The sequence below is a fragment of the Balaenoptera borealis genome (genome assembly GCF_965194805.1).
Source record: "Balaenoptera borealis genome assembly, chromosome: 16".
NCBI classification, from domain to species: domain Eukaryota; kingdom Metazoa; phylum Chordata; class Mammalia; order Artiodactyla; family Balaenopteridae; genus Balaenoptera; species Balaenoptera borealis.
In genome coordinates, this window is record NC_138872.1 from 68,761,007 (window position 1) to 68,783,357 (window position 22,351).

General features: G+C 45.8%; 1 protein-coding gene and 1 long non-coding RNA gene across 2 annotated transcripts in view; one reads left to right on the forward strand and one right to left on the reverse strand.

The window, feature by feature from the left end:
- The window catches only part of LOC309614378, a 477,476-nt gene extending 470,784 nt beyond the window's left edge, over positions 1 to 6,692 (reverse strand). The window contains exon 1 of the long non-coding RNA XR_014236137.1: positions 5,466 to 6,692. This is a non-coding gene — a long non-coding RNA (uncharacterized lncRNA). The remainder of the gene's footprint in view (positions 1 to 5,465) is intronic.
- CACNG3 (calcium voltage-gated channel auxiliary subunit gamma 3) overlaps positions 1 to 22,351 on the forward strand; it is an 87,316-nt gene that overhangs the window by 54,980 nt on the left and 9,985 nt on the right. Inside the window, exon 2 of the mRNA XM_082362594.1 lies at positions 21,157 to 21,240. Within this exon, the coding sequence (XP_082218720.1) occupies positions 21,157 to 21,240 (84 nt within the window). The remainder of the gene's footprint in view (positions 1 to 21,156; positions 21,241 to 22,351) is intronic.

The following is a 22,351-nucleotide window of genomic DNA, read 5'->3' on the forward strand; positions in this document are numbered from 1 at the left end:
GGTTGCCATTTTTATTGAACACACAAGCCCCAGACAGTGATCAGCTAAACATTTTTTTATATACTACCTCTGTTTTTTGGAGCGTTTTTAATCTGAAAAATATAGGGAAATGGAGCCAAAAATGTAAAACTCACTCATAAGCCACTTTAAGAAATAGAGTAAGAGGCAAAAGTCCCCCCATTCTGCCACTCAAATTCTGTCCCTCCCTACCCCACAGATGTAACCGCTGTTGAAAGTAACCTTCTCAAGCTTTCCTATCCTTATTGAGACATATCTATGTCCAGATCTACAGCCACGACTATTCTTTGTCTAAATCAGTAGTTACATCTTTAGCTATCAATCCACAAAATAACCTATATACAGTTGCTCAGGTGGTGCACTGCTCAATTCCTAGAGCTACTATTCAGATAAACTGCCTTATAATCCACTTACACTTATTTTTTGCCTTACAAAAATGAGATGACACCTTCCATATTAAACTGCAACTTAAAAAAAAATGCATCCATTATGGACATCTTTCCTGATCAACCCATATAGTCAGAGCAAAGGCTGCCTGATAGTCCATAGTACGGCTACACCTCAATGAATCCAACCCTTCCCATCTTGAGAGTCATCTAAGATGTTTCCAAACTTTTTGGCTCTTACATAGTCCCTTTAATATTCATAGCAGCCCTCTGAGGAGGGCATCATTATACCCATTTTAAACTATGGAAGCTAAAGCTCAGAGAGGTGGGATAACTTGCCCAAGGATGAACAGCTAGTAAGTGGCAGAATCAGGATGCTATCCCAGGTCACTCTGACTCCATGTTTATGTAAAGCAGTTGATACTGAGCATGGGTCAAGATCATCACCTCCACAAGGTTGTTATTGATAAATATCAATCCACAAACAGAGACCTGACCTCTACCTAGAAAGGCAAAGGGAAGAAAGCTAAAACTAACTTTTATTTAGCACCCGGTGTGTGTCTGGCACCTTGCTGGATGCTTTATATACATTATTTTATTAAATTCCCCCAAAGACAAACAACAACACTAAAGTCTTTTAGAAACATACTAGTGTCCTCATTTATAGAAAAACGAAGTTCAGGCCCAAGGTCATACAGGAAGTGGCGGAGCTGGATTCCAGCACAACTTCTTCCAACTTCTTTGCTTGTATTTCTAATGAATACAGATCTCAGCCCACAAACCCAAGTCTGCATGAATACAACTGTATTTTTCTGAGAGTGAATTTAGTTTCTTAATTTCCTTCTGAAACCTGCTCCTCGTCCAGTTTTCCCATCTCGTTTCCTGGTACCAGTACTTACCCTGTTCGAACAGGCCAAAAACTTAGACAACCTTGATGCCTCTTTTCTCCCCCAACATCCAACATCCAAATCTTGTCAGCTCTGCCTTCAAAATACAGAATCAGGGCTTCCCTGGTGGCGCAGTGGTTGAGAATCTGCCTGCTAATGCAGGGGACACGGGTTCGAGCCCTGGTCTGGGAAGATCCCACATGCCGCAGAGCGACTGGGCCCGTGAGCCACAACTACTGAGCCTGCGCGTCTGGAGCCTGTGCTCCGCAACAAGAGAGGCCGCGATAGTGAGAGGCCCGCGCACTGCGATGAAGAGTGGCCCCCGCTTGCCACAACTAGAGAAAGCCCTCTCACAGAAACGAAGACCCAACACAGCCATAAATAAATAAATAAATAAATAAATAATCAGCCAAAAGCTTCTCCCACCTCCCGACCTGCCTGCTTCATTAAAGCCACCATCATCCATCGCTCTCATCCCAGGACCGCAGGGCCCCAGCTTTTGTGCTTCTCCCTGTCAAGACCATTCTCCACTCGGCAGCCTGAGGGGTCATTTTTAAAATGTCCATTGGGTCATATCACTCTCCCACTTACCCTCCGTCCCCAAGTCCCCACCATACTTGGAATAAGACCCCAGTGCTGTTCTGTGGCCCACAGCTCCCGCCGGCCCCGTGGCCTCAGCCTCCGTCTCCTTCTCCCTCCACTCTCTTGTTCCCTACGGGGTCCTCCCTGTCCCTCGACAGCCCAGCTCACTCCTACCTCAGCGCTTCCTCTTCCCGCTGACTAAGGTGGGCCTGGTTCCTTCTCCATTCAGTCCTCAGGCCACACATGCCCCTCAGAGACACCCCTGATTGATCGTCACCCTCGGTGACTCCCAAGTCCCTCATCCTGCTTGGAATTCTTCAGAGCTCTGATCACTGTCTGAAATCATCTGTTCAATTGTCCTCCCTTCCCCCCAGGAGGGTCCCAGGGTGTTTTCCATGTCATGGAACAGTAGTCCCAGTGCCTAGGCTGGTGCCTGGAACCTAGCAGGTGGCTAATTGCTATTTCATGAGTAACATGAATGAATTTTTGTTATGAGCCCTGCTCCATTGGGGGAGGAGTTTAATCTCAGCCAATCCCTTTCCTTGAAGGGCATCTAAGCTCAGAGGGTCAGGAGGAGTGGGGACGTCTGGTCTGGGTCATCTTACGTGCATACTGGCATCTGCTGAGGTTTTCTCATTCCCTGGGGCAAAAGAAAGTATGATGGGGAAAAGGGATGGCTGGGGGAGGGGGGGCGGCGGAGGAGATCAGTTAATATACCAGAAGAGTCAGCGACCACGCAGCTTTGTCCCACTTCACTCCTCCACACACTGGAGATCCAGCACACTTAGTAGTCTGGGCTCTCCCTGTCCTGAGTCCCAGCTGCCAGACCCCAGAGATGCATAAGCCTCGCCCACTCCAGCGAGCTCTGCTCTTGGGGAATGATGCTCAGTCCTCTTCCTGTGCCCACGACCTCACTGATTGATTTCCTGCAAGCCTGAGAAGCAGGAAAGGTAGGGCTGGTGATCCTCATTTCACAAACGTGGATACCAAGACCAGAAATGGTTACGTGAGTTGCCCGAGTCTGCAACGCTAGCTTGGGGCAAACCTGAAGCTGGGAGACAGATGTGTTTTGCTCTGGGGTCACCCATTCTCTTCAATGGGTAGCTTTTTAGACAGTTGCTGGAAGTTGAAACCACAGAGGAGTGATGAGAGTTCAAATCCTGATGACCTCAGCTGAGACCCTGGATTCCGCCATGCCTGAATCAGCTTTACCTCCTGGATGTATCAGTAACTGTTGAAATTCAGTAACTGCTGATTGTCAATCCAGTTCTTTCAGCAGGAGGCACGCTCATTCTTATGCAAGAAATATTTACTGAGTGAAAGAAACAGAATCTGGATTCCTAAGGGTGAGACTCATACTTGGTGAAAGAAAAGGGTCCAAATGGGGTACAGGCTGAGGCTGTGAAATGACTGAGAACTCTCACACCCAGAGGAAGCTCTGTGGAGGAATTAGGGTCTATGAGAGCCTAGAAAAAGGCTGGTTACTGAATCCTTTTCTGGTTAGTCATGAGGGAGCACACTGAGACTTTTGGAGTCAGAAGAACCTGCATTTACATTCTGAATCTGCTCCTCATGGGCTGTGTTAATTGGGTAAGATACTTACCCTCTCTGAGCTTCAATTTACACATTGTAATACGGTCATAACAAGAGTGGTGTGGTGTGAGGGTGAAATAATGTGTGGCAAACACTGAGTACAGTCAGTTTTGGAAAGAGAGGCAGGGCAGGAGAGGGGTACATGCATGGACTCTGGAACCGGACTCTGGGTTTGAATCCTGAGTCTGCCACAGATTGGATGTGTCATCTTGGGCAAGTTACATATTCCTCTATGACTCAGTTTCCTCATCAATAAGATGAGTACCTATCACATAGGATTAGATCAAAAGTGCTTAGAACTGGGATTGACAAATAACAGGGTTTTTAATATATTAATGTATAGTAGAGACTACTGTTCCAAGAAGGTGATCTTATATTTGTGAACACTCTTGACTGCAAATGACAGAAACCCATCTCCAATAATCATAAGTAGCCTGAGGAGCTACTGGCTTATGTAACTGAAACACCCAAGGGTTTACCTAATTCAGGCATGGTTGGATCCAGGGGTTCAAATGATGTCATCAAGATTCAGACCTTCAACCCCTCTCAGCAATACGTTTTACGTTTTCATCTCAGTTTCACCCTCAGGCTTGCCCTCTCCAAGAGGGGCCCTTGCCAAGCTCCTGTTCCAGCTTACTACCTTAGCAACACAGTGGGAAGGAACATTTTCCTTCCTTAACAGTTTTAGCCAAGGCTCCAGGACTATCCTCAACAGACCAGCTTGGTCACTTGCCCTTCCCTGAGCCAATCACTCTGATCAGGGAGGTGGAATGTGTTGATTGGTCACATCTAGGTCATGGGCTCCCCCTTTAGCCAACCACAACAGCCAGGCCAATTTAGAATTTTGATTGGTCATTACATGTCCGCCTCCAAGCTAATAATGGCGTCACCCTTCTCCCCCCGCAAACCCGATACATGGACTGAAGTGAGGGATAAATGATTTCCTACAATGGAATCAGGGTGCTGATACCAGAGATGGGAAAATGGACAATCCTCAGGCAGGTAGAACAGATGTCCCCTCCAGAGTCCTGGTACTGACCAGTGACCTCAGCCTCCCTGATCACCAGAGAGACACACCATGATCTCTCCCCACTGCCACTGGATCCTGAACCAGCCTAGCTAGTGACAACTGACTGTAGGCTCCAGGCCTGAGGCTGGCTGGCCACAACCAGGGGACAGCACTGCCAGCTGAAGGGGGCACAGTGAATGTGCTGTGAGCTCCAGCATCCCCCTTGGAGAGAGATGCATGTATCTAAGGAGTGGGCTTGGCTTGAGGACCCAAAGAGAAAAAGCCACAGACTTAGGAAGAGGGAAAAGGAAAGTGGGCAATTCAAGGGCTCAGGTTCCGAAAGGCTCTGGAATAAGAGGGTCTCAGGCAGTGAAGAGATGCTAACACAAGAAGCTTAGAGAAGACTTCAGACTTGGAGGAGATACTTAATACTCATCCCTTCATTTACTTATTTGTTTATTTAATGGCCTATTGTGCGCCAGGCACTGGGAAGACAGCAGTAAACAAGAAGGAGATGGATGGGGCTTCCCTGGTTGTGCAGTGATTAAGAATCTGCCTGCCAATGCAGGGGACACGGGTTCAAGCCCTGGTCCGGGAAGATACCACATGCCACGGAGCAACTAAGCCCGTGTGCCACAACTACTAAGCTTGCGCTCTAGAGCCCGCGAGCCACAACTGCTGAGCCCGTGCACCACAACTACTGAAGCCCGTGCGCCTAGAGCCCATGTTCCACAACAAGCGAAGCCACTGCAATGAGAAGCCCGCGCACCGCAATGAAGAGCAGCCCCCGCTCGCCGCAGCTAGAGAAAGCCCGCGTGCAGCAACGAAGACCCAACGCAGCCAAAAGTAATAAATAAATAAATAAATAAAAAGGAGATGCATTCTTGGAATTTATATATATATATTTTTTTTATTTTTCGCTGCACTGGGTCTTCGTTTCTGTGCGAGGGCTTCCTCTAGTTGCGGCGAGCGGGGGCCACTCTTCATCACGGTGCGCGGGCCTCTCACTGTCGCGGCCTCTCTTGTTGTGGAGCACAGGCTCCAGACGCGCAGGCTCAGTAGTTGCGGCTCACGGGCCTAGCTGCTCCGCGGCATGTGGGATCTTCCCAGACCAGGGCTCGAACCCGTGTCCCCTGCATTAGCAGGCAGACTCTCAACCACTGTGCCACCAGGGAAGCCCCTTGGAATTTATAGTAGCATAGAACAAACAGACATATAATTAAACCCATAATTAATTATTTATAATATGTCCCCCAAAAGAAAAGCATGGGGTGCTGTGAGAGCAAATAATTAGATGGCATCAGCCTGAGGATGTGTGGATGGTAAGATCTTAAGGAAAAGTAGGAATTAATCAAATGGGGAATGGATAGAGAAGCATGTATGAGGCAGAGGGAGTACAGATTCAAAGGTCCTGAGGCAGGTGAGAAAAACAAAGCCAATGCAAGAGGAGTGTGGGGAGAAGAAGCTGGAGATGGGCAAGGTCCAGATCACAGAGGACTGCATAGGACTTTTGTCCTTATCCAACAGAAAGCCACCTTGTCTAAAATTCCCTCAGATACAACACACAACAGACATTCGATAAATACAGACATTCGATGAATCACCTACTACGTACCAGGCCTTGTAGAAGATGTTTGAGACACAGTGGTGCTTATATTCTAGTGAAGAAGTCAGAAATTAAACAAGGCAATAAATATAAACAAGATAATAAGCACACTCACATATAATCATAAGCTTTGTGAAGGAAGTGACTGAAAGTGCTCAAGGCAGGTGGAGATCTAAACGCTAAGAACAAGACAGCTCTGTGAAGGGCCGGGAGAGAGTGGTCCAGGCAAAAAGCTGTGTTCCTCAATCTCCTGCACAGTAGAATCACCTGGGGGAGCTAAAAAGACTGAGCCTCACATCCAGAAATTCTGATTCCGCTGGTCTGCATTGGGGTCTAGGCACCAGTACTATTTTTTTAAATATCTTTATTGGAGTATAATTGCTTTACAATGTTATGTTAGTTTCTGCTATACAACAAAGTGAATCAGCTATAAGTATACATATATCCCCATATCCCCTCTCTCTTGCATTTCTCTCCCACCCTCCCTATCCCACCCCTCTAGGTGGTCACAAAGCACTGAGCTGATCTCCCTGTGCGATGCAGCTGTGTCCCACTAGCTATCTATTTTACATTTGGTAGTGTATATATGTCAATGCCACTCTCTCACTTCATCCCAGCTTCCCCTTCTCCCCGCCCCCCACCCCGTGTCCTCAAGTCCGTTCTCTACGTCTGCGTCTTTATTCCTGCCCTGCCACTAGGTTCATCAGTACCACTTTTTTTAGATTCCATATATGTGCGTTAGCATACGGTATTTGTTTTTCTCTTTCTGACTTACTTCACTCTGTATGACAGACTCTAGGTTCATTCACCTCACTACAGATAACTCAGTTTCATTCCTTTTTATGGCTAAGTGATATTCCATTGTATATATGTGCCACATCTTCTTTATCCATTCATCTGTCGATGTAGGCACCAGTACTATGTAAGAGCTTCTGGGTGATCTGGGGTCAGCCAGGAATGAGAGCCCCTGGGCCAGACCTGGCTCCTCAAAGTGTGGTCCACAGACCAGCAGCATCCGCACCACCTAGGAGCTGGTTAGAAATCCCAGAAGAGGCAGAATCTCAGCCCCTTTCCCAGACCTACGGGTTTCAAATCCGCATTTTTACAAGGTGCCCATATTAAAGTTTGAGAATAGCTGATCCAGAGTACAGTGAGAGGGAGGGGTGTGAGTAGGACAAGGTGGGATGGGAGAGATGAGAGGAGGTCAGATGGGCTTTACTCTAAGGGCCTGATTTTATTCCAAGTACAGCACAGGTACACATATACCACACCCCAAAACACACACACTCGCCAGCACACAGGCATACAGTCATATCCACACTTGGCCACCAGGCCCGTTTACCTTCTCTGCTTTTCTAAAATATATTTGTATCCACCTCTGATAACTCCAGATGCTCCCTTGGGGGTAGGCGGGGGCATCCCTACCCCATCTCTCTCTCTCTCTCTCTCTCTCTCTCTCTCACACACACCTGCCCTTAGATTCATCCCACCTAGAGATGCCCCCTGCCTCACCCCCATCATACTGCAACTCAGAAGGACTCTGGTGGGTGAGTGGGCAGTGAGAATGGGGGATTTGGAGGAAGAGGCCCCACATTCTTTCTCCTGCCCAGACAGGCAAGAGGCCTGGAGGGCAACTCAGATTCTGGGGAGAAACCATGACGTCCGCACAGGTTACAGGGAGGCAGCCAGGCTCTTTACCCTGCAGAACTAAATCCCAGGATGGTGTTTGCTCGAAATGCCAGAAATATTCCTGGATGTCAGGTGCGGTTAATGGTTGCCATGGCAACCACCCATGCTTAATGAATAGAAAAGAGTTAAAGATGCTGGATAAATGTCAGGGCCCAGGATGGATTTGCTTGGGAGCAAATCTGTTCGTGCTGGGCAGAGCTGCCCAGTGAAGGTTGAAATGAGCAGTCCAAGGTAGCTGGAAACAGATGCAGGAGACTCTCTCTCCTCCTTCTCAGGTTAGTGGAGTCAGAATGGCACAAAATGTCGAAAGTGTGGCTTTCTATATGGACAGTTTCAACATAGACTCCAGGTTTGTGGGTTTGATCCTGCAACATGTTCACAGAGATTGCAGGGGGGCGGAAACTGAGCCCAGGTCCCTCACGATTTAAAAGATGCCACTTTACAAAAACCAAAACTTCTCTGGATTATTTTTTTAATGAAGAAAGTGCCAAATTAGGGTTGAAAAAACAACCTTTTGTAAAGACGATGTCAAGAAAATGAGAAGATAAGCCACAGACTGGGAGAAAATATATGCCAAAGATACATGTGATAAAGGGCTGTTACCCAAAATATATAAAGAACTCTTAAAAACCAACAATAAGAAAACAAAGAACCTGATTTTAAAATGGGCCAAAGACCAAAACAGACATGTCATCAAAGAAGATATATAGATGGCAAAAAAGCATATGAAAATATGCTCCACATCACATGTCTTCAGGCAAATTCAAATTAAAACAATGAGATACTACAAGTACCTATTAGAATGACAAAATCCAGAACGCTGACAACACCAAATGCTGGCAAGAATGTGGAGCAGCAGGAACTCTCATGCATTTCTGGTGGGAATGCAAAATGGAACAGCCACTTTGGAGGATGCTTTGGTATATGTGTACCTGGGCTGTACTTGGAATAAAACCAGGCCCTTAGAGTAAAGCCCATCTGACCTCCTCTCATCTCTCCCGTCCCACCTTGTCCTACTCACACCCCTCTCTCTCACTGTACTCTGGATCACACACCTTGGTATTTACCCAAATACTCCTTGGTATTTATATCTACACAACAGCCTACACATGGATATTTATAGCAACTATATTCACAATTGCCAAGATCTGGAAGCAGCCAAGATGTCCTTCAGTAGGTGAGTGGATAAATAAACTGTAGCACATCCAATGGAATATTATTCAGCGCTAAAAAAAAATGAGCTATGAAGCCATGAAAAGACATGGAGGAATCTTAAATGCATTTTACTAAGTGAAAGAAGCTAGTCTCAAAAGGCCACATACTGTGTGATTCCAACTACATGACATTCTGGGAAAGGCAAAACTATGGAGACAGTAAAAGGAACAGTGATTGCCAGGAGTTCAGTGGAGGGATGGATGAATAGGTAAAGCACAGAGGATTTTCTTAAGGCAGTGAAACTACCCTGTGTGACACTATCATGATGGATACATATTGTTACACGTTTGTCCAAACCCATGGAATATACAACACCAAGAATGAACCATAATGTAAACTATGGATTTGAGTGATAACCATGTATCAACGTAAGTTCATCAGTTGTAACAAAAAGGTACCACTCTGGTGGGGAGGCAGATAACGGGGAGGCTACGCATGTGTGGGGGGAGGAGGATATGGGAAATCTCTGGACCATCCCCTCAATTCTGCTGTGAACCTAAAACTGCTCTTAAAAGTAAAGTCTATTAAAAAATAACAATAACCTTTTGAACGCCATACCTCCACCTGTTATACTGTAAGTGTGCCATTTACATGCTGCTTACAGCAGTTAAAGAACAAATGAAGGGGTCCAGTGATGAGGAGTAGATTCCAAGTCACACAATGAATGTCCCTCAGGTCTGTCAGTGTGTCTCTGTGACTATGTGTGGCGCTGCCTTTGGGAACTGCTAGCGCCTGGGAATGTGAAGGCCAAGTCCAAAGAATGGGCTGCTCTGAGCTCACAGCCGGGGACAGGGACTCAGGACTGTGTGATGCGCACTAGTTGAGAAAAAGTCTTGTACGGCCTCAACCTCAATCTTCTAAGAGGGAATCGCTCTCCACAAACCCTCCAAAACCCTGTCTGGACCTGTTCCCCAGCCAAGGTCTCACATACCCACAGAGGCCGAGTCCTCTGCGTGTGTGACAATGACCACGCATCCATCTGGCTGCAGAAAGTGGCTCTCAGACTCCGGTGCTCATCAGAATCCTGGAGGAGCTTGCTAAAAAGCAGTTTCTCAGACTCTCCCTAAATCACTAAGTCGTGTAGGTGGCCAAGAAATGTGCTTTTTTTCCCTAAGAGCCCAGGTGATTCTTATGCAGGTGGGTCCAACGTTTCCAGGCACCTCTGGAGGAAAAATGTCACCACTTACAAGCAGCAGAGATGAAGGAGTCGCAGCCTTCTCCCCAGAGCCCCTGCCATGGCCACGGCCACCTGTGTGGTCTGGAAATGGATGGGTTCTCGATTCCTGTCGATGCTTGCCAAGGCAGGATTAAGATGATTTTTAGAAGCACTAAAATGATTATGGTGACCACCCCACCCTCCTAGATAATCCGATACTAAAATAATAATACTAAGCTATTAAATAAGAAAGATCAGCACACTTCTGGAGTTTTTTCTGTGCTATTTTAATGATCTTTTGTAAAAGTCAAATATCAATTAATTTCCAATTCTCTTTTTTTGTTTTCTCTCACTCTGTACCCCTGCTTTCCTGGTACCCCAAACACGTGGTTTATTCTGCATAGTTGGTTAATCCTACACCAGCGCCTGTGAAGTTCCAGGTGCCAGGCTGGGTGCCAGGCTGCAAAGGGGATCTAGAACACAGAACTGGATAGAACTGCCGTCTCGGCTAGGATGGGCCGGGCTCTCGGCTCTGTGATCCAGGACCGGATAGGACCTGGGCTTTGGGCTAGGCTGGTGTTCCAGTTAGGCCTGAAATCAACCAAATAACTAAGGACCAGGGAAAGATTTTACCCCAAACCGAGCAAAGGGGCTGATGAAGCAAAATGCCCAACACCAGGCTCTTCAGAAATAAATCAGGCCTAGAACTGGGTGCAGAGAAGGACAGGTAGCACCCACAGGGCCCTGCTCTGAGCTCCCCTTCCTGCACTTGGCTCTAAGGCAGGACACACTCTCGATCGAGCATCTCTCTCTGGGTGGATGTGGCTGGACTCTGGCTGGACCGCCGTTCCTCCCCCATCGGCAGTTACTTCTTCAGAAGTTTCAGGATGGCTTTCAATGATTCCTCTGAAGAAGCTCTTCCCTTCCTGCTCCTCTGCAAGCCCCTGCCATCTTCTAAGAGATCTTCTAAAACTACAAATCAGATTGTGTTTCTCACATGTGTAAAGCCCTCCAAAAGCATGGACCACACGCCTTTCCAGCTTTCCAGCCCTGGCCTGGAAGGGACTCCATCATCTGGCTCCTTCGTGGAACTGGTCTTATCCTGCCTCCCCCTCACTCACTCTGCTCCCTGCACTTCCCTTGGTTCCAGAAACACACTATTATCTTTCCCTGGGGCCTCTGCACTTGTGGTGCCCTCTTCCTAGAAAGTTCTTCCCTCAAATCTTCCCTTGAGTGGCTTCATCTTGTCACTCGGGTCACCTTCTCAGAGAGGCCTTCCCTGTCCACCCAATCTCACAATTTTCCCCCACTGCCCCCAGGATCACTCTCTCTCTCTCTGGGGTTTATTATTTTCATGGCTTTTATCACTATTTGAAATTACCTCTTCCTTTTTACAGAAACCTTTGTTTTGTTTATTTATTTGTTCACTCTCGGTCTCTCCCCCGCTATCATGTAACAGCCTTGAGATCCGGAACCTACACTGTTTCATTCACCGATGAATCCGACGTGCTCAGGACACTGCTTAATGCAAAGCAGGCACCTCAGTAGACATCTGCTGAACAAGACTTAATTCAGGATGTGTACTGACAGCAGTTCAGGAACCTCAGAAGAGGAGGTTTATTTCTCCTTAGCTCACTCACTCCAATGGTGCTCTTGTTAGGAGCCGTGGGCCATAATTGCTGGACCCCCAAGTGCTTCGTCTTGCTCAGAGAGACCAAGTTTAGTTCAGGGTCCTCATTATCCAAATCCCTGCACATGCGCGATTGCACAGACAAGCCAGCAAACTCCATCTTAATGTGAATATGTGATTCATCACCTGACCATTTATAAAGCCAGTCTCTACTCAAACACAACTCCAACCCCAACCCACCCCCGTTTAATACCTTACAATTCATGGTCTTTGCCAGGCAGCCTCTCTCTGATTGCCAGCTCTTGTCAGCATGTGACCATACAATGCAAATAGGAGGCAAAAATGATTGCAAAGTGAGATTGCGTATCTCGCAAAATACACAGGACTTCATGAGATGGATGTGAGGGGCACTGAAGATCTGCTGGCGTGGTGTGACATGCCAGCCATGGGCGGCTGAGAGCCTGGCAGAGGGGCACTGGTTAATGATGGGAGAAGAGCAAACAGACAAGAGTGATGATGTGATAGGCGCATCCAGTGATTTGAATGTTAAAGGATTAAGAGAAGCCCTTGAGAAAATGATGACATGCTCAAATATTTTTTGCAGAAATGACCCACTTTATGATCCTGCTCTGAAAGTCAGACTTTATAATCCAGCTGGGAAAGTGAAAGATTTCATATTGGACCATCATGTGATTTTATCAGACAAAGGATGCCCCCTCCCATTAAAAATCCACATAACTTACTTCTTGGTTCACCCTAGTGCATAGTAAGAAAAGATAAGACAAAGTAAACATATTCTCATAAATGATCTTTTCATTTTCAAGGTAAAGCTGGAAGTACATCTTTGAACTTTATTATTTGCTATGAAATAACGGTCCCTATTTTAAAGTGGATTCCCCTAAAGGCTATGGGTCTCAACCTTAGCTGAACAGTGAGACTCATCTGGGGAGCTCTGCAAACTCCAGATGCCCTGACTAATTAGTAAGAATCTCCAGGGATAGAACAGATCGGTATTTTCCTACTGTGTCCCCAGCCCCCGTAATTCCCATTTGCAGCCCATGTTGAGAACCACCGTTTTAAGGTAACTTATCCTCTGTAATAAAGAGGATATTTAACACTGCTTTAACCCCAAACATTCTTACAATCAGGTGGTGACTTTTGCTTTCTTAACACAAGTACGTCCGGGGCACAAACAAACTTGATGTTTGTTCTTCTTTCCTGATTTCTCAAGGCAGATTCATCACAGTGGGGACTTAAAAGACCTGTATCACTGGACCCAGAGCCCTGGTCTCCAGTGAGCCTTGGTTTTGATTCTGAGCTGGATTTCAGGGCCCTGGCATTTCAGCTGGACTCGTGGCTGAGATGCGGCCAAGCTCTGGGCACTGGTTTGGCTGTGTTTCTGGGCTGGACCAGGTTCTGGGCACTGATGCTGGGCTTGGTGGGCTGGTTAGGAGGATCCACCCTCACTCTGAGCACATGGTAACGGTCCAGAGACTGCTCAGAAGTAATCTTTTGTCAGGTTGGGTGGTGCCACAGCCACCAAATTGTGCCCAGGACCATCAATGTGGGCTGCTCCCAGTTCACGGGGGGTGGATGGGGCTCCTCCTGAAGACCACTGAGCGGCTCTGCCAGTGGGATCTCCTCCCATCAGAGGAGGGACATCCTGGGGACAGCTGCTCCCCATTCAGGGTCCCCCTTCAGGACCGCAAACTTGAAAAGGTTGGGCCTTGGATGACTCTCTCATTTCCCCAGGACTTTCTGCTCTGGGTCTAGTATTTCCTGACTTGAGGCCCAAACCCCTAAAGGCAGAGCTGTCTTTAGCTGACCCAGAAAAGCTCTGTCTGGCCCTTGCCCAAACCTGGTACCGCAGGTGGTCTAGGCCTATTCCTGCTGGGGTGGGCCGACTCCTCAGGCTCCCTGTCTGGCTCAGCCCTGTACGGGTGCACACACACACACACACACACACACGTCTGCCCATGTGTAGATATGTCCATGTGAGGGTGGCAGGGAGGAGACACGATCTCCAGCTTCCCCATGGCTTCTTCTCCCCCCATGCCCGAAACAGAGTTCGCAAATAACATTAAGAGCTGTCCCTTGTTAACCCTCTTCTTGGTGCCCAGTGCTGTGTTAGTGCCACTTAGGGGATTTTGCTAAGATCTCAGGCTCTGAGGTTAGTTAGACAGACCTTGGTTTTAGGCCTCAGCTTCCCCATCTAGAAATGGATTGATTGAATTAACACACACACACAATACTTACCATCGCTCTAAAGCACTTGACAAATATTAACTCTTCTAATCCTCATTAAACCCCATGAGCTAGATACCGTTAGTATTCTCAGTTTACAGATGAGGAAACTGAGACACACATAAGTTAAGTAACTTGTAGCTAATACGTGGCACAGCTGGCACTCACATGCAGGCAGTCTGGCTCCAGAATCCATACTCCTCACCCCAGCCTACGACCAGTAGGAGTGCCTGCTCCGTGGGGTGGTAAGCAGTACCCAGAGATCCCTTAACCCAATGCCTGGCCCAGAGTACATCTAAACAAACAGCAGATAGTGTACTTATTTCTTTGAGAAATCCTAACATCTGCAGATTATTGATATTTTTAACAGATGAGGAGACCAAGCCTCAAGTGAATAAATAACTCACCCAAGGTCGCCCAACTAGTGAGTTAGTAAGTGGTGGAATAGAGATTCGAACTCAGGCCTGAGGGCTCCAAGCTTTGTTCCTACCACTGCACCACACGACCTCTCTCCAGGTCAAATACATACCTGCTGAAGAGGGGGCAGGCTCTGTTTCTCCAGATTGCAAGAATCTGACTCGTTTGTAAAAATTCACAGCAAAACAGTCTAATCCCCACTTTGTGACTGTTGATGGCCATTTCCCAGGATCAGGCTGGGTGCCCGCAGTACTCGGATCTGAAAGGAAATACTCAGGATGGAGACTGAGCCAAGGAATGTGGAAGCACCACTTTCCCTGGAGACAAGGGCTTTAACAGTTAAAAAAAAATATCCCATTTTAGGGGCTCCCTCCCCACCCTGGCTGCCTCCTTTGCATGTCTGGAAGCCACTCAGGACCACGTAGGTCCTTTAGGTTACCCTGATCCTAAGGAAGAGATGGAGTTGACCTTGGTCCTTGTGCAACCCAACCTCCTAGACATTCCAGAGACCTCAATGCTGAAGGGACAGCTAGAAGGGCAGCTGATGGACCCGGTAATGCCACCACAGTAGGCCCTCTTCCACCCACTGGCCTCCCTTCTGGCCCCCAAACTAACCAAGCTCATTCCCAACTCCAGAGCCTGTGTGCCTGCAGTGCCCTCGGCCTAGAAAGCTCTTTCTCTGGCTATTCACACAACTGACTCTTTCTTTTTATCATGTCTGAGCTCACCTGTCCCCCCGAACCACCTTGCCCCAAATTGCCCACCATCTCCCCCGCCCAATGCACAGTCACCATCACATCATCCTGTGGGCTTCCTTCAGAGCACAGTTATCTTGTTCTTTTATTGACTAGTCTATAGACTCTCTTTTCCAGTGAGAATGTAAATTCTGAGGACCAGAATCTTCTCTGTCTTGGCCACTAGTCAATTCCTAGGACTTAAAACAGCTCTGGTACACTGTGCGTGTTTGATAAATTTGGGGGAAGAGTGGAAGGAAGGAAGGAAGGAAGGAAGGAAGGAAGGAAAGAAAGAAGGAAGGAAGGAAGGGAGGGGAGGGGAGGGAGGGAGGAAGGAAGGAAGGAGGAGAAAAAGTTTGAATCAATCAATCTTCACAGGCCAGTTTTCATATCTGCCCTACCCCAGGTACCCATCACATTATCACCTGTCACCAGTGACCACTGGATCTGTCCCCCAGACCAACCACCACTGATCTTCTGAAAGCCCTGAATTACTCCTAGTCCCCAGATGGGGACTCACTCACTCCCATCACTTCACTCGCTGCCTCTCATCACCTCACACACTATTCCACTCTGCCTGAAGGTACACACCTCCCTTACACTGATTAACTTTTAATTAACCTTCAGATCTCAGCTTAGACATGATTTCATTCAACATTTAGTTAACAAAAATCACTCTACGAAGTTATCAAGTGAGAGAATTTTTGGTGATGAGGGAAGTGCTTTTACTTTAATCTTATGCCATTCTGTATATACTGTTTGAATTTTCTAACTACATACACATATTCTTTTAATTTAACAGGGATTATCTGAATACGGGATAATGGACTGCTTCTTATTTTCTTCGTAGTATTTCTCTTCTTTGAAAAAATATCCTAATAAATGTTCCTTTTAAATGTCAGTGCCACAATGACTTAATTATTACAGCTTTATTGTATGGTTTAATGTCCTAGAAAAAGCCAACTTCTTGAGTTCTTTCATTCATTCTACTATTTTTTTCCTAGCAAATTGCCTCCAGTTTCCCAAATAGACTATTCTATCACCTGGAAAAATGATAATTTTACCCTATTTTTTTTTTCTATTGCATATAACTCTTAATTCTGTTTTATTTCTTCTTGCACTGGAGCTTGTAGAATCATGGTACATAATAGAGGCAATTGTGGGCATTCATATCTCATTCTTGATTGTAATGGGACTATTTCTAGGGTTTGACCTTTGAGAAGGATTGTTGGTTTAAAGGAGGTGCCTTCCTCATAGGAAGGAAGTACCCTTCCATTGTCTGAGCCAGAGAAGAACCATTAGCACAATCTTCTCTGCCCAGGATGAGGATTGTTGTCACCCCATAGCCAGTCTCTGTAATTACACTTCAACACTTCGGGAAATCTCTCCCGGCTCTACCTGCCATTCCAAACCTCTTCCTGGGGTCCTGGAGTCTGTGGATTCTCACAGCCTAGCTCTTCTACAAGCTCTACTCTGGGTTCCCATCACCTCTCACCTGTAACCACTGGATCTGTCCCCCAGATCAACCCCCACTGATCCTTCTCCTGGTTTACCACGTTCCTGGTTTCTGCTTCTCTCTGCCCCAGTGCCTTAGCCTAAACTCTGCTAGGGCAGTGCTTATCTCTGTATCCTGACTTCATCCTTGCAGGGTACCTGTTTTCAGCATCTCTTTTGGCTCCAGCCTCTGCAGTTCATGGGCAAGTCCAATCCCATCCTTTTTTTCTTAGATTTATGGATGTGGGGAAATACTGATGAGATAATGTAAGTGAAAAGAAGACCAGCAAGATCCTGATTTTATAAAACAATTTGTGTGTGAAAGCCTGGGGGTAGGGGGAGCAGTTGGGGGGTATGAGGGGAGCCTGGAAGGAAACATACAGAAATGCTAAATAGTGGTTATTTCTGGGAGCTGGCAATATGCTACTTATAGGAATGGCCAAGTTCACTTTTTGATGAGTGTATGACTTGCACCAGCAGCTTCATTTTCAGTGTGGAGTCTTCCTCAGGGAAATTCTTGATTCCCTTTCCTTTTATATTGCTTTTTAAAATCTCACCATGGCACCAATGTGTCTCTTCTGGTCCTAAAATACTTACCAAAACCAATGGTAGGAATAGCTATAATTTATTGAGTTCTTACCATGTGCCAGGAACTGTACTAAGTGCCTTACGTCATTACCTGATTTTAACAGAGTTCTGTGGAAAATGCTGAGTACAGCACCAGGTGCTGTAACTACTATTACAGCTTCAATTAATTCTCATGACAACCCCATGAAGTTATTATTGTTATTGTCTTTATCCTGGAGAAGAAGAAGAAACTGAGGTTTGGAGAGGTAATTTGCCGTAGGTTCTTCAAGTGACATAGGGCCTGGGGAAGTGGGGGGACTTTGGCCAACTAGAGAGCTGGCACCCAGTCCAAAGGGGGGGCTGCTGATGCCCAGCTGCTAGGGATTGTTTTCCCATGGAAATGTGGGACAGAGAGCCCCATTTTTCAAGAGAAGCTGCAAATCAGCGTTCATGTGACATATCCTGAATTTTAAATTGCAGCAGTATATTTAATTTTTTAAAAGTACAATAAAATACTACAAGTAAAAAACAGAACAAAACAAACAAACAAACAAATACACCAAACAAACCATTCTGCAACCCAGATTTGCCATAGATGAGCGTTATCTGCTTTAGAATCACCAGCTTGGAGTACGTCCTCCAGTCCCAAGAAGGCCCAAATTCCTGTTTGCTTTCCACTTTTGCCCTCCCAGAGTTTGTGCTACTTCCCAGGACAGAAATCTCCAGGCCAGTGATCAGCAAAATTTTCCTTAGCCAGAGAGTCAATATTTTTGGCTTTGCCGTCTCTGCCACAACTACTCAGCTCTGCCATTTGGCACGAAAACCATAAACAAATGGGCATGGTTGTGTTTCAATACAATTTTATTTATAGACACTGAAAGTTGAATTTCATCTATTTTTTTACTTGTCATGAAACAGTATTCTTCTTTTGATTTTTTTCTAATCATCTACATAGGCAAAAACCAGCCTTAGCTTGTGGGCTATATAAAACAGGTGGTGGGACACTTTAGACCATTTAAAATTCGTGACTGTTTCTCCAGGAGCTACTGGTGTTTGCTGGCTCCACATTTTAGCTTCAGGTTGCCTTAAGCCACCTTAGGAAAGGCCCATTTCACAAGCAGATGTGAGCATGTGTGTAGTTCCTTATCCCCACGTGGTTCTGACTGGTCTGTTTCAGTAGCTTTCACATTTAATCTTCAGCTGAACATTTCCTTCCTACGAAATCTTTCGTGGAGAATGTAAAACAGCTAATGATAGGTGGTCCCACAACCACCATCCTTGTCCTGCTCTGTGGCCCCTGATGCACATCACGGAAAAAGCACAGTGGATGGAAAAACCAACTGGTCCTGTTCATAGCAGTGGATGGACCATGAAATTATCATAAAGCCATCTGGCAAAGGATTTTGCTTACAACTCTAAAATGTGTTGAAGAGAGTGCAATTCACAGTAGTGGTTATGAACTTGGCTTTGGAGTCTGGAAGACTTACCCTTGAGTGTGCCACTTATAGCTGTGTCCTTGCAGAAATCACTTACTTCAGATTTCCTCATCTGTAAAACAGGGCTCATAATACCAGGTACCTCCCCAGGCTGTCTTGAGAGCTAGAGAGGATAAAACATGTAAAGTGTTTAGAATGGCACGTGGTAGATGGTAAGTGCTTCATGTGTGTGACTTATTCTGATTTGTTACCCAGCCAGCTGGAAGGCGATGGGGCTTAAAAGCAAACAGGAATCTGTGAATGAAACTCTAAAATCCAAACAAGAAAAATGAAGGCCTTCTTTCAATATCAGGGAAGGAGTTCTGAGTTTGTTTTCCTTCCAAGAATTTCCTTGAGTCTTCAAGCCTTCTCTCCAAGACCCTGCCCTCTTAGTTCTGAGTCCATTCTTTGCCTGGTAAGCAGAGAATCAGAACCAAGAGGATGGGCTCATATCACATTGCATTTATTGTGAAATGCCTCTAGTTTGGAGCCTATTTATAGTATGTGTTAAATACATGGCACTCTTTAAGACATGGAAGCAACCTAAATGTCCACTGACAGATGAATGTGAGATACACACACACACACACACACACACACACACACAATGGAATATTAATCAGTCATAAAAAAGAATGAAATAATCCCATTTTCAGCAACATGGATGAACCTAGAGATTATCATACTAAGTGAAGTAAGTCAGAAAGAGAAAGACAAATACCATATAATATCACTTATATGTGGAATCTAAAATATGACATAAGTGAACTTCCACAAAACAGAAACAGACTCATAGAACAGACTTGTGGTTGCCAAGGGTGGGGGGTGGGGCAGTATGGGAGGGATGGAGTGGGAGTTTGGGATTAGCAGATGCAAACTATTATATACAGAATGAATAAACAACAAGGTTCTAGTGTATAGCACAGGGACCTATATTCAATATCCTGTAATAAACCATAATAGAAAAGAATATGAAAAATTATGTATATATATATATATGTATAACTGAATCATGTTGCTGTACAGCAGAAACTAACACAACACTGTAAATCAACTATGCTTCAATAAAATAAATTTCAAAAAATACATGGCACTCATTATTATGAGTTAATAATAGGCATAATAATAATGGCTACCTTCATATTGTAATGGTAAAGCCCATTCAAATATTGATTCTTCCCTTCACCAGCTGTGACAACTCTCTTTCCTCTGTGATCCTGTGTTGTCTTCTCATCAAATATCAGTGTGAATAGTCCCTACCTCCTAAGGCAGTGGATGAGAGTAAATGAGAGAAGAATGTAGGTTTCAGCTCTGTGCCTAGCCCACTAGAAGCACTTAAAAATTGCTGGCCATTATCATGACATGCACAGAGCTTTGCGAAAATTATCTCATCTTCATATATGGCCTTATTTAATTCTTACAGTAACTGCTCTGAAATATAAGCCCAGCTATGTGTGAACATAAGCCTTGTCCACTGTCCACGACACCACCTTGCCCCTCACCTCCAGGCCGTCTTTGCCGGCAGAGACAAGAACAATAAGGCATCATTTCATGCTGTGTTGTGGTGAGAGGTTCTGAAATTGTTTGTCATTTATGAGAACTGGCAGAGCCATTCGCTGCCCCAGAGATTGGTTAATTGTCTACTTAACAAACACCACAGCGATTATCAAACACCCACAACAAGTTAAGTCAGGCTGATGTCGAAGAAAGAAAAGAAAATGCTGACAGTCAGCTTCCCCAGGGTGCACCTGCGCAATTCTGTGCCCCTTGAAGGAGTGAGCCACACCGCAGAGCACAGCAAGCTGTGGTCCTGGGCGAGGGGAGCAGGGAAGGGGGCGGTCCTGTGTCAGAGATGAGCGTTATCCAATCAGGGAGAGTGGGTTACTCCAGAACCCATGCCTGGAATCCACACCGAGGAGTCAGCAGAACTTGATTGGAATTTTGGCTCTCCTACTTACCCGTATGACTTCAAGCAAAATTCTTATGGCCAGCTGCCTCAAGCTGCTTCATCTGCAAAATGGGAAGATAAATATATATATATAAATATTATATATATAATATAATATATATAAGTATATATGAATATATGTGTGTATATATATATTCTGCTTCCTTTTCCCCTTTCCCCTCACTAACTGGGAAAAAAAGAAAAAAGATAAGACGAGACAGTTCTTATGATGAATCCTTATGCTTCATAGCTCTTTGCCCTTCTAAATAGATCCCAACATCATGCAAAATCTAGGAAGTAGAAAGTTTCCATCTTCGGCTTTATTTTTATTTTTTTCCTCTACCGATCTCCTTTTTGTGTCCTAAGAAAGATGCTGATGGGCCAACCGAGGCAGAGCCTGCAACAACCATAAAGCATCTTCCCCGTGGGGGTGAGGACGCAGGCTGGGCCCCAGGGGCTCTTTTCACCCCTCCCCCGCCAGCTCAGGGACGCGTTTGTTTCCGCAGGGGCTTTCCGAGGCGTGTGCAAGAAAATTGATCACTTCCCCGAAGATGCTGACTACGAACAGGACACGGCTGAGTATCTCCTGCGTAAGTTCTCCCTTCGCGGGTCCCCCCCGGGGAGGGGTGGGCGAGGAGGGCTGCCCTGAGGTTGTCCAGCTGCCTCTGAGTTTGAGGCTCCCCAATACCCAGCCCCAGAAATGGATACGTGCAAAGAAGCTTCAGGAAAATCTTTGCTGCTAGACAGAGACATTCAGGTGGTTCTGACATCTGAATCTCTTTCATTTCAATGAAATAGAAATAGGAAAAAAAAAAAAAAAAAGGGAGCTGTGTCAAAACTGAAAAGTTCTTTTTAGGCTGCTTAGGAGGAAATCTAAGGATTTTCTTCAACTTGAATACAAGTTTTCACCTTCCCCAGAGGGCTGATTTGAGGTGCTAATGGGCTAAGTGCTAATGGGTGAGGTGCTAATGGGCGAGGTCCTAAGAGGCAAGGCCTGGGAGAATAAAAGCAAACCAAGGTTCACCCCTCTTCAGTTTCAATCTCATTGGGGCAGGACCAGTGTCTCCCCCTAGACTGTCCCAAGGTCAGTAACCTGGATATGACATGGAACTGTCACAAACGCAGCACGTAGGAGGCAACAGTGTGCTGGCTTAGAGCAAGGGCTCTGGATTCTGGTTGACTTGGGCTTTTACTCCGGTGACGCCCTACTAGCTGGGCTGGACCTGGGCCAGGCTGCTTTACCTCTCATCTCTCACTTTTCTTCATAGTCGGCAATAAAGATGATAATGTCATCCATCTGACAGGGTCATGAAAATTAAATAAGCTGATGCACATTACGCTCCGCCCGGGGCCAACATGTACTCACGAAGCCATACGTGTTGGCTCTTTTCTGGGGCATGGGATGAGCAATGGTCAAGGCCCAGTGGCAGCCACAGGCCTGACATTAATCCAGGCACAGAGAGAATTGGGGATTTAATGTAATTTAGATAGAATTTCTTCAACAGGGAGGTGTGTCAAGTTCACGCAAAAGAAAAGTTCTAAGGCATTGACTAATTTACTATTAGAGAGTGTTAAATGTAACATTTTTTTAAACTGCTGTTATACATAAAAACTTCAAGAAATTGTGCTATTTGGGTTATGCTTGTAACTTGTAGCTCAAGAAGAGTGTTTTTACAATTAAAATCATTTTTAGCTTTACTC